The 15,836-nt window shown below is 38.6% G+C and overlaps 1 protein-coding gene across 1 annotated transcript in view; it reads right to left on the bottom strand.

Annotated features, from left to right (window-relative positions):
* Positions 1-4,354: 4,354 nt before the first annotated feature.
* LOC117221116 (uncharacterized) overlaps positions 4,355-15,836 on the bottom strand; it is a 50,625-nt gene continuing 39,143 nt past the window's right edge. The window contains exons 6-7 of the mRNA XM_076526562.1: positions 12,982-13,023; positions 4,355-12,236 (exon numbers count right to left, since the gene is read on the bottom strand). Coding sequence (XP_076382677.1) covers positions 10,746-12,236; positions 12,982-13,023 — 1,533 coding nt within the window. The 3' untranslated portion in view covers positions 4,355-10,745. The remainder of the gene's footprint in view (positions 12,237-12,981; positions 13,024-15,836) is intronic.

Genomic DNA, 15,836 nt, shown 5'->3' on the forward strand with positions numbered 1-15,836 from the left:
TATATGTATATATATATATATCTTTTTTTTCTTTGTCGTTCCCGTGGGATGTCGTGTGTCCGTGTATTGTGTGTGTTATTCGTTCGATATCGTACCGATGAAAGCTGAAAACATTGGACTTCGATGATGAGAACGATCCTGTTAAACGACACATCGTTTCCATAATCATACTTTAAATTCTACGAGATAAGAAGTTTACAGGCTGTTTCAAGATATGAGGACGCAGTTGGAAATTATACAGAAGCGTATGGTGTCCTGGCTTATATCAACGAAATTCGAAACGGGAGGGTAGTAAAGTCAGCATCGACGTATTACATCCTTCTTATTTCTTTTTTTTGTTTTTTTGTTTAGATAAGTCTATCGTTTATTCGCTTCATGTTTATACGCATCTCGTTGATGGTAACGATGCTTTGTTATGCACATTGAACATTTCTGGACGTATGTATGTTACGGACGAAAGCAGGGAACCAAGTGTTTTGCCAAATATGCATAAACGCACTCGAACGATTCGATAGGATCCCGAATTGAAGTTGTTATTGATCAACATCCACCGTGAATGCAAAATCCACGAACTTTATCTCCCCCGGGAATTTACGATTTTTCGCTGCCGAATAATAGAGAAACCCTTGATGTATTGTTAATTGCGACATCATTATAACATAGTACTGCTGCCGCTAGTAACAATGATAATAACGATGACGATTTTGACGATAATGATGGTGATAACAATAACACGTTCTGTAGAATAGAAATTACGCCCACAAATGATGAAAAGCAATGTCAATTCATAAATATTGTTATTTCGACAAGGAGGATCCAAAGCAAATATCGATTGCCTCGCAGAATCCGTTATTCGATTTGGTTAATTTCAAGAGGATGGTCGAGTCCAGTCCAATCTCTTCAACCGACATCTTTAGGCACATGCGTGAAAATCATTGTGACGTCGACATCGTGTTATAATTGAACGCACGTACAAAATTGAAAGAGAGATTACAAGAAACAAGACCAGGTATAGAGATAGAATTGACAAAGAGATATTTATTTCGTCCATACAATAATAGCGTGGAAAGATACACAAAAGAAATGAATGAGAAACAAGCCAGTACTACCTCCTACGAACATTTTGCGTGGAAGCCGTAAGTGTTCTACTTGTGTACTTTATACAGAAGCGTTCTATCGGATCGAGTATCAATTCATTGATCGTGAAGCTCCAAGTGTTTAAGCTTGCATATGCGTCAAAATAAAGTGCTACTGCGATACTTACATCGGAAAGAGTGCTTCACATCGGTTTCTATAACATATGTTTAACATATAGATAAGACAGAACTGTGAGGTATCCAATGAAAATCAACCGCATACAAAATGGACACGATACTTCGATTTGCTCTCGTCGGACAAGATTCGACTAGCCACCGTGGACAACGATGGAACGACGTTTTCGGAGAAATTTAGACGGTTACCAGAAGTCAGTTCTATCTATCCGTTGATAATCACCGATCGGCCGTCGCACGTTGAACATTCGAGTGCGGCGTTAAACCATCGGTCAAATAGTCCTGGCCGTTCGTGTGCAGTTCCCGGCTTACTTTGCCCCCTGTTCGTGCGGTGCCATGAACATTTATTTACGCATTTACAAAACGTAATGGCATCGACGAGACGTGTCCAGAAACCACGTGAGACGGTGCGCGTTCCGTGTCACTCGCGCATACAGCGGCGTCTCTTTCGCCGTCCGTCGACACGAATGGGAAAATCAAAACTCGAATACCGATTTTAATCGCGTATTCGCATTCGATACTTGCGTTTCCATCGCTTTGGCTTCTTCATATACATATATATATCATATACATCATACAAAATCATACACATATTGCATGTAAGTTTGCCGTACGTCATCGGCATACGCGCATACATATACGTACATCGTATATCATGTGCATCGGCACATACATATACGTTTATCATATATCAATGTACAATGTACGTATATCGTATATCGCATACATATAATTACACGTACATCGTATATCATATACATATACTTGCGCGTACATCGTATATCATATACATTGTATATTTACACCTCTATACCGTATAAAATATACATATACGTATGCGTATGCATCCGTGTGTATCATAATATCATATATATGTGTATGTATGAATATGGAACCACCAAACCTTGATGTACGTACAATATTTACGAGTTCACTTTCTTGACACAGAACGTCGGCAAACAATCTGCGTAGCACTCTTCTCTCCTTTTTGAATCGCAAGGCAGTTTGAAAGCGATCAGAACAGGTGTAGGCCTCGGCGCGATACTTGATGCGATCAGAAGCGTGGATTATTTGATATGAAATAGAGATGCATGTACAGCGTTGTTCCGGCGACACTGCCTTTGAAATCACGACTGGTCGGTAACAAGTGCACCGTGGCTCCCGGTTACCGAGGCACGACGTATTGCAAAGGTCTTTATCCATGTGCCAAGCAGTTACAAAACAATTCAGTAGGCACACGCGCGAATATAAGAAAATTCTTACGCAGGCGAGTAGCGGCGAAATAATATAATTCGAAGCTTGGATATGAAGCTGACCGAACGCAGGATTGGTTAGTTCTGGAAACTGGGAATTATTGCTGAAAAAGATCGACTCGGGCATTTGTCTCGTCGAACTGAATTATTCGATATCATTCGAAGTATACGCAGGTTATTGTCGTTAGATGAAATAGAGATAGAAATTTAAAATAGAAATTTACATTCTTCCGATCCGTAACTAAATGACGATACAATACTTCTATCCTCTATTGTTACTATCAGTTCTAATCATTGACGAACAAAATTAACAACCGACTGAAATGATTCAAGTTCTAAATCATATTAAAGTCTACAGTAATAATTGTTCGATCAAGTAATTATATCCAAAACATTCTTATCATTTTTACTATTAACGATAAACAGATTAAATTAATTTGCTGATTAAAGTCGTATTTCAGTATGCGATAAATTTACATGTACACATAAAAAGACTACTTAGTGCATCTGTTTCCATGACATAATTGAAATGAAAAGAAGAAGCCACTAACGTAATTGAAAGAGGAAGTTGAACAAATTTCTTTAATGAAATAACTATGTTTTCATAATACCTTTGCAAATATTAAGAGAAGATAAATTGTATTGCAACAACTTCTGTTTCGTGTATATTTCAAGTCGGCAATCTTCACAGACGATAAGGTATATTCTTCCCTGCAGTTTGTATAATTTGTTCTCATAAAACAAGACTATGGCAGTTTAAATAAGTAGCGACTGATGCACCGATCGTTTTCAACGAATAATCGAAACGGTAGTGGAAGTAACACTAGACATAATGTGGCGATTGTTCTTAAGAATCATAGGATGCAAATGGGATAGTCGATATGATTAAATACGGGTGAACCTAGATATTACTCCTTCGTGCCTCCGACTTTCGCAACTAAAGCGCAACAGAAGCTGCGGCTAGGGGTGGAAAAGGATACCGGGAGGTGAGGATCGAAGGGAGGGGAGGACGTAAATAACATAATTTTACGATCAGAGAAAACGTGAAGGAAGTAGAGAAGTAGAAGAAGAATATAGACAAGATAGTGAGCCGTACGTTCGTTTTACGGCGTTCCTCATAATAAAAGCGGCTAACATCTACAAGTTTTAGAAACGACCGTGTACTTGGTAACGTCTAGCTGTGCTCAGCAAGTACAGAACGATTCCCGAGAACGTGAAAAATTAAACGTGTGCGTACAATTTGCTATCATTTCGTTCGTCGAGAATTTATCAACTGAAACATGTCGGAATTTGTACGCAAAAATATATATAAAAAAAACAAATACATATATGTATATATATATATATTTGCTATTATTATATATATAGATATCAAAAACAGAAGAAAATTTTCAAAAAGAAATCAGAACAATGTTACCAATAAATTCACAGAAAAATAATTAGAAAATGAGAAAAGGCTAAAACTAATATTACGTAGAAGAGCGAGTAATGATACAAGCACCAAGTCGACCAAATATCGTCAAAGGATATGTAAAAAACAAGGGAAGCAGGAAGCGAGGCTAAGACTGTGAGCAATAATGGGCGCAATATCGAGTAATACACGAGTATATATGTAGTATATATAATATATTATATAATACTATATATATATATATATATCTTTCTTTGTACATATATTTATATTTCAAGAACATACACACACACACACACATGTATGTGTACATATATTTATATATGGTCCTATATATATATATAGGATTGTATTACTAGGGATTAGCGAGTTGTTGGGAAGTTCTGTTTCGATAGAAAGAGATGAAATAAGAAGAAGCATTAATAAAACAAATATTCATGCATTTCTCAAGCATTATTATTACAAATACTGGCTGACTCCTTGACAAACCCCGTGAGCGTGCACGCGCGAAAACGCATTCGGGACCTTCGAAGACTCGTTTCTTATTTGTTTCTTAACTTTTTCTGTTTTCATTAAGCTATCGTCTCGCAATCATTTCAAACTTGTTGCTGGAACTCTATTCTGTTTTTTTTTTTTTTTTCATTGAGTCGATGACGCAGATTACACGTGGTTAGATCTCCTATACGATCTATATATGTATTTTTTTGTTTGTTTTCAATCAAATGGACGACGTGTCAGTCTCGTGAGACGTCTTCTCGCAACACGCGGCTTTATCACGCTCTCTACGTGATATCGTGCAACGTGTGTGTGTGTGAGAATGTGAACGTGTACATGTGTGTGCGCATACGCGTCTACATGCATATAAAGGGTCCAAGATTATAGAGAAACCTCTTTAAACACAATTATACGATCATGAAAATTTCGTTACATTCTGAAAACTTGTGCACACACTGCTCTTATTTGATCCGCACGTATATGTGCGTGTACGCACGCAAGCATGGTGTTTACGCGTATCCGCGTGTATTATGTGGCGCCTAAACAAAAGATGCGGGACGAAACGGTACACAGTTATAAATTACTATTTATACGCGTGTAATATACGTAGTTTCGTCGTTAAATGTGTTTCCTCTCTTATCGTTTATAATCCTTAGTCGACAGTTTAATACATGATTTCATTAGTATTATTATTATTATTATTATTATATATGCTTATCTGCCTATTACTCCGCGAACTTATGTCTACCTTTCTCTTTTCGTTGCACGATATCTATATGCAACACTGATCATGTATTTAGGGTTTTCGTCATATTTATTATGTACGTATGTATAGATTTATATATAAATATAATAATATGTATGTATGTATGTATGGATGTATGCATGTTCGTACATATATATATACATATATACATAAGTATATATACGTATATACTTATCTACATAAATATATATATATATGTGAATACCGGGTAAGTTAACCAGACGTTGTGCTTCTTACGTGTTTTCTTCGTCGAATTACTTCGGGTACTTCGGTACACGTGTGTTCTTCGTGTGCGACGGTGTATGAGTGCAGGGGGAAGGCACTTCTGCTGTTTTTCGTTCGATCTTTCGCCGGAAAACTCGGAACCGCAGTTCATCTTTTTGACTGATTGTCCATCGAACATGACTTCGATCGTGGAAGTTGTCAAATTATGTCGTAAATACGAATCGGAACAGGAAACTCCGCGGAGAATGAGGAACACAAACGCGTACACGCTACTTTTCCATCTTTTTTCGATTACTGTCGAGTAAATTGTAAATGTCGACGCAAAAATTCCCATAAAGACTTTCAACCATTATTCGAAAGATTGTGTGAAATAAAAGATAGGTGGAATTAATTGTCATTGATGCAGCGGCTGCAATGCGCGATGCAAGAGAACTGGCACTGATTACTGTGTAACGGAATTATTAATATTATATTAAAAAAATCTTCAGGAAATGTATTCTTATGGGCAAAAAGGGACGGCAGGTTCTCGAGTCCGACGAAGATCTGAGAAAAATCAGCCACCCTCTCGATAGTGTACAAGAGTGAACAACAAGTCAAGGAACACTGGAGTCGTCGGTTCGAGTGCACGAGTCTTCCGAAACCGAGGAGTACGTGTAACAGCTCAATTTGTTTGTTCTAGGAGGCCGTTCGAAATTGCGTATGATCCGTCAGGATCGCGTGTGTCGTATGTGTCTGTGTAAAGCGCGCGCACGCGCGCGAATGTGTGTACTCCGGTATATTCGTGTCATCTATAGATGCATCCGGTTGTTACACATCGAAAAAAAACTATCACAACGTATCGCCTTTAGAGGTATTTCAGCTAGCGCAGAACAAAGACAGCCTCTCCGCTCTGTTTTGTTCGATGAACGATACAAAAGTTAACCGTCGTACACTCCGCCGCTATGGAAGACCGTGTTTCTGAACGATGTTACGCTCAGAGGGGTAGCCATATGGATGCCACAAATTTATTGTTTTGTGCGTGTGAGCGCGCTCTGTGCAATGTGTGCTGTGTCTTCGCGATGAAGACGGAGAAGATGCCTTTGCTTCTCGCGTACGAGCAAAGGGAACCGTGGCAACACGCGCACACACACATCGGAATATAGATTTGAACGGCGAGACGATTCATTCTTCACGAGTTTGCTTAAACAGTAAGCAATTTCATTCGAAATTCTGGATTAAATCGCGAGAAGATTAAATCTACGGTTAGATTAGGCCGCTTTTAAGGCATAGTGAACGATTCTTCGAAGCTTGGGAATCTTTCCTTCACTGTGTTCAATAAAATGTAATCGGAAAGATATAGATAATTAAAAAAGTCTCGAGAGAGTATATTCACGACTTTTCTATACACAAGTTAATTTATAACGCGTGTTGACGTAAGTGTGCCATTGATTTCGACAAATAGTCGTCAATTTTTGTCACATTTTAAAACTGAAAATGCTACAGTTCGATATTTGTTTAAAAAGGAAATCATAGATAAAAGACGTAGTGTAATTTGGTGACTTCGATGCGTGGCGAGAATACCTAAAACATTTTAAAATTAGATTCGCATGTTAGCACGGTTCCATTAGCTCCGTTAATAATGTAAAGAAATTTCTTATTTACACGTACATAGATCTACATATACACGTGTATGCATATAATATACACTCATACATACAGTATACATTACATGTACATGTAATATGTATATATATATACAATACACGTGTATATCCATCCTCGTCAGTACTACCGTCTTGACTAAAACAGGCTTTCAAATCACTGGCAAATACGTGTACGAGTACACAGAAGAGAGCAATTAATTCTATACGAGCAACAGAGTTCTCGTTACGTCGTTATTCCGTTCGGACGTTATCCTCTTCTCCATAAGAAATGCACAATTACTAAAGTACGTTGACACGTATGCGTGTATTTGCCCTCTGTAGAGTGTTCGTGTGTCAGTTTTTTGAACGGTTTTGTGCGGTCGTGTGTCAATTAATGCGCATGTGAACTCGTTTTTCATTTTCTGTTATCTGTTATTAGTCTTATATTTCCTTTATCTCTTCTCTCAAGATCAGCCTCCTGGTTATTCTCATCTTTTTTTGTTGTTTTTGTTTTTGTTTTTCTCCCTCGCAAGTTCGTGTAAATGCATGTAATATTTGTCATTCGTTTACTCTGATTTCCGCTTAGGTTCGCTCGTAATCATCTCTTCACTCGACTAAATGCATAAGCTCGAAAGTTGCAATTGACGAGGTTCACTGTGTGCAACAAACTCCCCCGAGTTGAATTCACAAAGGACAGAAGGATGACGCCTCGTGTTTCACATGCTAATTAAATACTATCTAGATAAATATATTATTAATATTATCAATATTACCATTATTATAGCCCTAAATAAAATAAGATAGGACGATGTCTCTGCTAAATCTATGCATATGTTAATTATATATATATATTTATATTTATATATTATATACACATGACCCAGCCGAATAATATGTAAAGACGGTCGCAGCGTATTTTCTTGTGAAAAAATTCGGAAAAATGTAGCTACCCGTACGGTGTAATTCGCCATGCAACGTATGCAACGGTGTTGATTGTAAGCAATATCTACGCGACATTTAGAAGTTATAGGATTCAGGAAAGAATAAAAAATATTCTTATAAGAATACGATGTTATCATCACAATTACTGCACTGCTGAAATTAATGTCCTCTTTCCTGTATACGTAGTTACACACGTCTCGTACAAATCGTAGAGCATTGCTTTGCAGTCAAAGTAAGTGTTACGCGTCGTATGGCGAATAGATCGAAGTTGAACGGAACGGATTTTCGAACTCGTTTCTTTCAAAAACGAAATCTGAGATGCACAAATAATGTTCTACTACGTTTCCCGATGTTTTCACGATGTGTCAACGTACACACCCGCTTGCACGCATTGTTCGGCCGGACCCTGTATATGAATTAAAAGGACTGCCACGAACACGACGGCATTTCCATTTCAATCTTATCGATGTGCAAGGTGTTTCTAGGAAACATACGTTACTATAGTTCAATTAATTCCTAAAACTAAATAGAGGGGAGAGAGATCGGGTCGCGGTGGAAATATCGTTCGGGAAAAGATTGGAGGTCTAGAATATAAGAATTGAATAACAGAATATTTTCATAGTACGGTCAACGGGAGTCTAGAAACCTCCTGGTAATTAAATTTCCCTGTTTCTCCCTTCCTTTTTGTTTCCAACCGTCCCCTCTCCTCCCCCCTCCTGCTCTTTTAGAGTGAGCTGTACGTTAAACGATCAAAATTAAAATCTGGGAAAACGATAAACGAACAATATATATATAGTGAATAAAATCAATCGACGTCGAATAATGAACAATCGACTGAGAAACATAAAAATGTACGCCGAAACCAGCCAACTAGATTTAAATTCATTTTGTCCCTACGGATTTAAAAAGGCAAGTGTCGCGCACGTGAATTAGGTGACTTAGGCCGAACATGGTTTTCGTCCATTCTGGCGTATCTGCGCTTTCTATATGTATATACACATATTATATTCGTATGATATTTATATGTATATAGACACAGCATCTTCGAAATATATTCGAAATATATTGAAAATATATTGAAAATATATTTTCCGATATAAGAAGAATAGAGTAAAATTCTGAGGAAACACTTCTTTTTCGAATATCATCGCAACAGATAAAATAATATACATTAAACAAAAAACGGAACAAGTCGCGCGATGTCACGGCGCAATAGAAATTTTTAACAAAAGTAAAATTATTTCTAAGTACGGCTATTACGACCGACGAATTTTGTTCTATAAATAAAAATTGTGTCTATGAACTAAGGAACGCTGAACGGCGTTATGGGAAGAAAACGGAGAAATTATTAAGAAAAATCCCGATGACTCGTGCAAACCGCAAAAATTTCAACTCTGGCAAGTCTTCATAGATCCACTTTAACAGACGGTACGTACGAGATAAAAACATAAAACAATGGATAAATACGCCTTTCGTGGACGTCTCAAGTTATTGAAAGTATACAGTTATGTTAATCGTTAAATAAAAACGAAGAAATTGAGGATGACTTAAATAGTCTTCGCGTTGTTAGTCTTTACATAGTTCAGAACGCTTTAAAGTGGAATCGGGTCAATAAGGCACTGTTCACCGACAATGTCTGACTAGAAAATGAATCTATTTTCGGAACTCTTGTTTATTTCTTAACTTTTCCTCGTCTTTTCTTCTAACAATTCAATTCTCGTTTCGCATTTGCTCGGTTCGTATTCTCTCTTTCGTGGACGGGACCGCGTGCGGTTTCTACAGTTCGCTCAATTCCTCGTTATAGTATCATTTATTTAACTAACAATACACTAGGTGCTTCGATCCCTAATATCTTTAACAACGAATACAAAAGAAATTTCACTTTTTAAATTGATTGTTAACTCTCACACGGTTTTTGACAAGATCGCTACACGTCTCGGTTTCGATTTTAGTTTGCATATTATAGAATATTATTCGATTATCGTTGATAACGTCTACACCGTATCGAGAAGAACAAGTATTTAATTGATTCTTTTCACTTTCATCATTACAAATATCCCTTTCACTTATCTTTTATCTAAAAAAATGTGTAGCGGTGCTTATCTACTCAGCTACTGAAAATACGTTGAAAACTGACGCTGAAGAAAACGAAGCTGAGATGAGTTCGATTGATTGTAGCATTTTCTTCTAATTTTCCAAGATTCGAACGATCTTCGTTTTACACGGACCGAAATGACATCGTGAACGTTGATGATCGTTTTAACTTTGAAGCTTCACTAAACTCAGGATAAATGAATAACTTTTCGGAAAATCGTGACACTGCAAGTAGAACACTAGATGTCTGAAATTTTCGAGAGAAATGAGGATACGTCTGTAAACATTCTAGCTCCCTTAAAAGTATGATCGCTTGTGATTAAAACAAGCACGTTCGCATATTAATTCTATCATTTTCTCTTCGTCGATCATTCTCACTTCGATTATCAAAATTCAGACTGTTCGTACAATAGAACCAGACCAAAATCTAGCGTGCCGTAGTTCCCGAAAGTAGTTCCCAAGGAAGGATCTTTCGGGTACACCGAGAGACCGTGCGAGCGTCATAAGAATAATCCGATCGTAGCCGGAAGGAACACGCGAAACTCGAAGACCGACGCGCGCCGTTCGCGGTCGAAAGAGAGAATGCAAAGGGCCCAGAAGAAGGAACCAGATATTCAGCAGCAAGAGAAGCAAGTCTTCCCTCGTGTTCCCCAAAGAAAAAACAGTTTACGAAGTCTTCATCTTTTTGTATGGCTGCATGATCACACCAGAACTCACGGGGATAGCTACCTGCGGTTGCGCCGCGATGGTAGCAGGATTCGGTATCTGTGGAATTTGTGGAACACTCGGAACACCGGCTGTTGCCACGCCAGCAGCGACTCCAGGAACACCGGGAAGAACCGTGTACGGATTCTGTACGTATGGGCTGCCTTGGACCGCCGCGCTGGGAACGGTCTGTATCGAGGCGTAAGGATTCGGTAGGATCTGCTGCCTCATGAGAGAGTAAGGATTGATGTGAGTGCCCGCCGGTGGTCTCGAATAGGCTAAAAGTCCAGCAGACAATGGAGAAGTCAAGGCTCCTGGAATACCAGCTAGGTTGGGAATTACTGGTCTGGGTGTCGCTGCTGTAGCTTGTAATCCTGCTACCGCTGGGTTCCCTGCTGCAGCCGCAGCTGCAGGATTCACGAGAGCCTGTTTGTTTAAAGCTACGCCGGTGTAATTCAGCGCCGTCAGCTGGTTAATAGGATACGATTGAGACGCCTGAGACAGTTTAATAGCTTTCGCGTAATTCTTCTGGGCAACCTCTTTCGCCAGAGCTGCTGGATCGAGATGAGCTGGCAACCCGGACGCCATGCCAAGGCTGTTCAGCATGTTCAGACCGGCAACGTTCGAGGCGTTGTAATTCGACATTGATGCCATGTTCGTCACCGACGGTACATTCGACATGTTCGCCATCGAAGCCATAGAGGCCATGGAAACCATATTGACTACACCCGGCATCGAAGTTAACCCGGCGACTGAAGTCAACGGGCTCATCGCGGGCTGCACGGAAGCGGCGGACAACGCCAACTGATTCTGTAACTGTTGCTGTTGCTGTTGTTGCAACTGATGCTGTTGTTGCAACTGTTGCTGTTGTTGTTGATGTTGATGTTGTTGTTGTTGCTGTTGCTGCTGTTGAGCCTGTTGCTGTTGGTGCTGCTGATGTTGCTGATGCTGGGTTTGCTGGGTTTGCTGATGCTGAGGTTGCTGTTGAGTAATCGTCGAAGGACTCGAGTGATTCAATTCGGGGGAGTTATGCGCGTTTTCAGCATCGTGATTTTGCGTAGTATTCGGCTGCTTGTTACTGCTGTTACTATTGTTACTGTTATTGTCAGCAGTTGGAGGTGGTGGCGGTGGGTTGTTGCAGGGATCCATCAGCACGCCATTGTTGGCGTCGGCGCAGTTATTGACTGTGGCGCCACTGGTTCCCTGGGAGGAGGAGGAGGACTGAACCACCACCGCGTGGTGGTTGCTTTGCACGTTCGGAGGTTGCACGACCGATTGGTTAGAGGTTTGGGTGGGTAGGGGTGGTGTTCCAGTGTACTCACATGACACAGGCACGAAGGGCTGCTGCAACTGCATTAACTGTTGGTAGGTCGTCGCACTGGTAGGCTGATAGACCGGCATGCCGGACTTGTCGCCCGCCGGTCGTTTATACGGAACCATTCCTGGGAAGGCCTGGAAAAGGAAGCGCATATACGTTTACGGTTAGTGATGCCGGCACGATGTTTTTATAGAGGCTCGAATCGAAACTTCGTCGAAGGGCCTCGATCTTCGACTCGTGTATTTCTTTATTATCTTTTCTCTTGCTCGCTCGCATTAAGTTCCCTCCTCTCTTTTTTTATGCAATTCTTTGCCTCTTGATCCAGCGGAGCAGGGAAATTGGTTCGAGGTCTTCCACGGTATCTCGCAAGAAAACGTAGTTTAACTTTCGAAACGCGCGTCTCGGTATACTAACGACAAAGGACTTCGGTACTTTCGATTTCAACAATTGTTTTCGCTTCAGAATCTAATTGCACGAACGACTCGAATCGTTTGGAAAGCGATATACAGTAATTTCTCCCTGATGCGCGCTCAGATTGCGCGCAAAAATTGACAATTTGGGAAGAGGAGACACGATTATTCGAGCCTTGCAGCTCGTTTTTGTAGTTACCGATCGTCAACAAGTATAAAAACGAGCCGCAAGGCTCGAATAATCGAATCTCTTCTTCCCAAATTGTCTACTTTTGCGCGTAATCTCAGCGCGAATTAGGGAGAAATTATTGTATATATACATACATAGTATCGATACAAAAACGGTGCATAGTTTTTTCATTATTCTCGTCCTTTTTTTTTTGTAGTAGACACACGAACGTGAAAAGCGAATAAGTAAAGTTAAACTGGGTGAGAACGGTATGATTCAATGGTTAGATTCTGCACTTACAAAGTTCTCGTAGTAGAACGATCCGACAGACTTCACGTCCATCTGCAACAAAGACAGGATTGGTTTCAACTAATTTCTAGGAGAAGGCTGCGTTCGTATTATTGAATATTAAATCAATGGAATGATGGTAATTGAAGGAAAAGGTTCATTGGAGATTGGTTAATTTTTCAGAAAAACAGAATAATTCAGGGGATTGCACACGAAAATAGTGGGCTTGTAGTAGTAACAAGTAAACAACAATAATAATAAGATTAATAGTAATAATAACAAGAATAAAAGTAATAATAATGATAATAATAATAGTAATAATAACGATGATAATAATAATAGTAATAATAATGATAATAATAATATAATAGTAATAATAATGATAATATAGTAGTGGTGGTAGTGTGTGAAAGTTGTGCCGATGACGCAGCTTGCGGCGACGTTCCCAAATGACGACGTTCGTTGTTGGATAACTGTAAAATGTTCAGTATTCTTTCTTTCGCTCCCCTTTGTTTCAACTATTTGAGAAAGTAAAGCGTGTCAGAAAGACCAGCCACAGTTTCTGTTATAGAAGAAGACCGTCACGGGCCAATTAAACTGAGAATCGATGGTCCTGCTTTAATTGGAGAATCAAATAAATCCATTAAAAATGTATCACCGGCGAACATGAACTCGGAACGTGACCGTTCTCCGATTGATGGAGAAAAGAAGGATTTCTTTTTGCTTCGGTTTTACGGATGGAAGTTCCCCGAGCTGTTCGCCATATTCCGTTCGTGTGACGCAACAGTCGTACTATAATTGTAGTAAAGCAAGAAACCCTCCTCAAGACCAAAGAAAGAGAAGAGAAAATGTAGAAATTAAATATAGAGAGGGTTCGGGGCCAAACAAATCTGATTAGACGTTCCTCGATCGACTGTACACGTCGACGACAATCACGGGGAACAACAATGCGACAAATGAAAAAGTTGTATAGATTGAAGTGGTAAAAGTTAGAAGCTGCATAGTACGGATGCAAAAGCTGGAAAGCTAGTAAGGTCCGAGTAGAGTGGGGGGGAACTGTGTAAATTGTGAATTGTTACGACAAATGTTTGCATATCTCGATGTACAATATTACATATGAATATTGGAGTAACACGCAGAGAAACGAAATACACAAGTATAAATTTTGTCGGAGAATAACTTGCTGGTTACAAAGGAAGACTGGGAGCATTATTGCAAGCTCGGATGCAGTGAAAATAGATCCGACTAATTTTACGGTTCTTCGAAGACATATACAAGATGCTGAAACTTAATGGTATGTGTGTCTGATAACGTCGTGTGCCCGAGTTGTTTGTGAATTATTGAATATTCTGCAAGTAACGAACAACGCGAGAGAAGTTACATCAAAATTTTATAATACGAATCATGGCATTATTTATTGGATTCTTGCTAGAATGGATACTATTTCAAATCAATTATAATTTAAATTTCTATTAAAAATCTCTTATAATTCAAATTCATAATAAAAATTCATTATAATTGATATCACTTCTACTTAAAATCGATTAACTTAGATTTCTATTAAAAATCTATCATAATTTAAATTTTTACTCAAACGTCTATAAAAATTTAGTATAGTCTAGAATCCTATAAAAATCTATTATAACTCAAGAGAAATTTCTCTTGGCCGTGCAATGAAATGGGGGGGGGGGGGCAGAATTTTTTTAACAGTACGGCATAATATAGCGGTCACTCGATAACCATTCGTGTTTAGGGCTCTAGAGGCTCTTGAAGGCAAGCAGTAGTCATCGAATGGTCAATTGTATGCACGCTGTTCTCGCTCTTAAAAATTCTTCTTTCCTAAAAATAAAAGGCTGGGCAAAATATGCATATACATTTACATATCGTGTAAAAACTTCGTCTCCAAGATATTAATGGTTACAAATTGCAAATTTCGCTTCCATGATGCCAAGACCCTCTGCACGCACTACTGCGGTAGTAATTTCATTAATTTCGAACTGTTACTATCTCGACAAAGAAGTTATAAGTATACATGCAGCGACTCTGGCTGCATGGATATAGTCTCATATTCTCTATCTTCGGAAATCTTCAGATTAATTTTTAAGATCATTTGAAATCTTCGGAAATCGTCCATTTACCAAATCATTATTGCTGATTTGTTTTGCCTTTTGTCAGCATGCAACGGCAAAAATATTACGTCCATAATATTTTAATAAAACACCGATGCATTTTAATAAGACAATATTTGAAATATTCCTAAACGTGACGGATACTTATCGAGTGGCCACTGCTGTAGCATAATATTCCAAATGGAGGAGAGTTTAATTGCGTAGAGTATCAAGTCACACTCGATTATTCAGCTGTTTGTGGATACATTAATATAGAACGTTCTATTGAAGATATATATTTGATATAGTATCTCGTTGAGCTTGTTTCCAGAGACAATGAGGAAAGCGATATACGCTATGTAATATCCTTTGCAGATAAAGAAACTTTTGTAGAAATGATTTCTTTATAACTTCATATCCTCACGAAATATTCAACTGTCTTCAGATAATCTGGTTATAGTGTAGAACGTAAATAAAACCACGGTAGAATATTTTCGTATGAAACTATGATTGAATTTTCGTGAACTGTTTGCAACAATTGTATGCTAATAGCAATTCCGCAGAACAAGGTATTAGAATTATTATATTAATAATACAGGAAAAAATGAAGGTTTTTATTGAAAAATTGTTCTGTTACGGTTGAATTTCCTTTTTTCTCGGTTATAATTGAATTATAGTTGACCAAATGACAAATTGTCAAATCCAAATTTAATCGAGTTTAGTATGAAAACTGCGTGATTTTTTATATAAAAATTATTA

The sequence above is a fragment of the Megalopta genalis genome, chromosome 15 (genome assembly GCF_051020955.1).
Source record: "Megalopta genalis isolate 19385.01 chromosome 15, iyMegGena1_principal, whole genome shotgun sequence".
Lineage (NCBI taxonomy): Eukaryota > Metazoa > Arthropoda > Insecta > Hymenoptera > Halictidae > Megalopta > Megalopta genalis.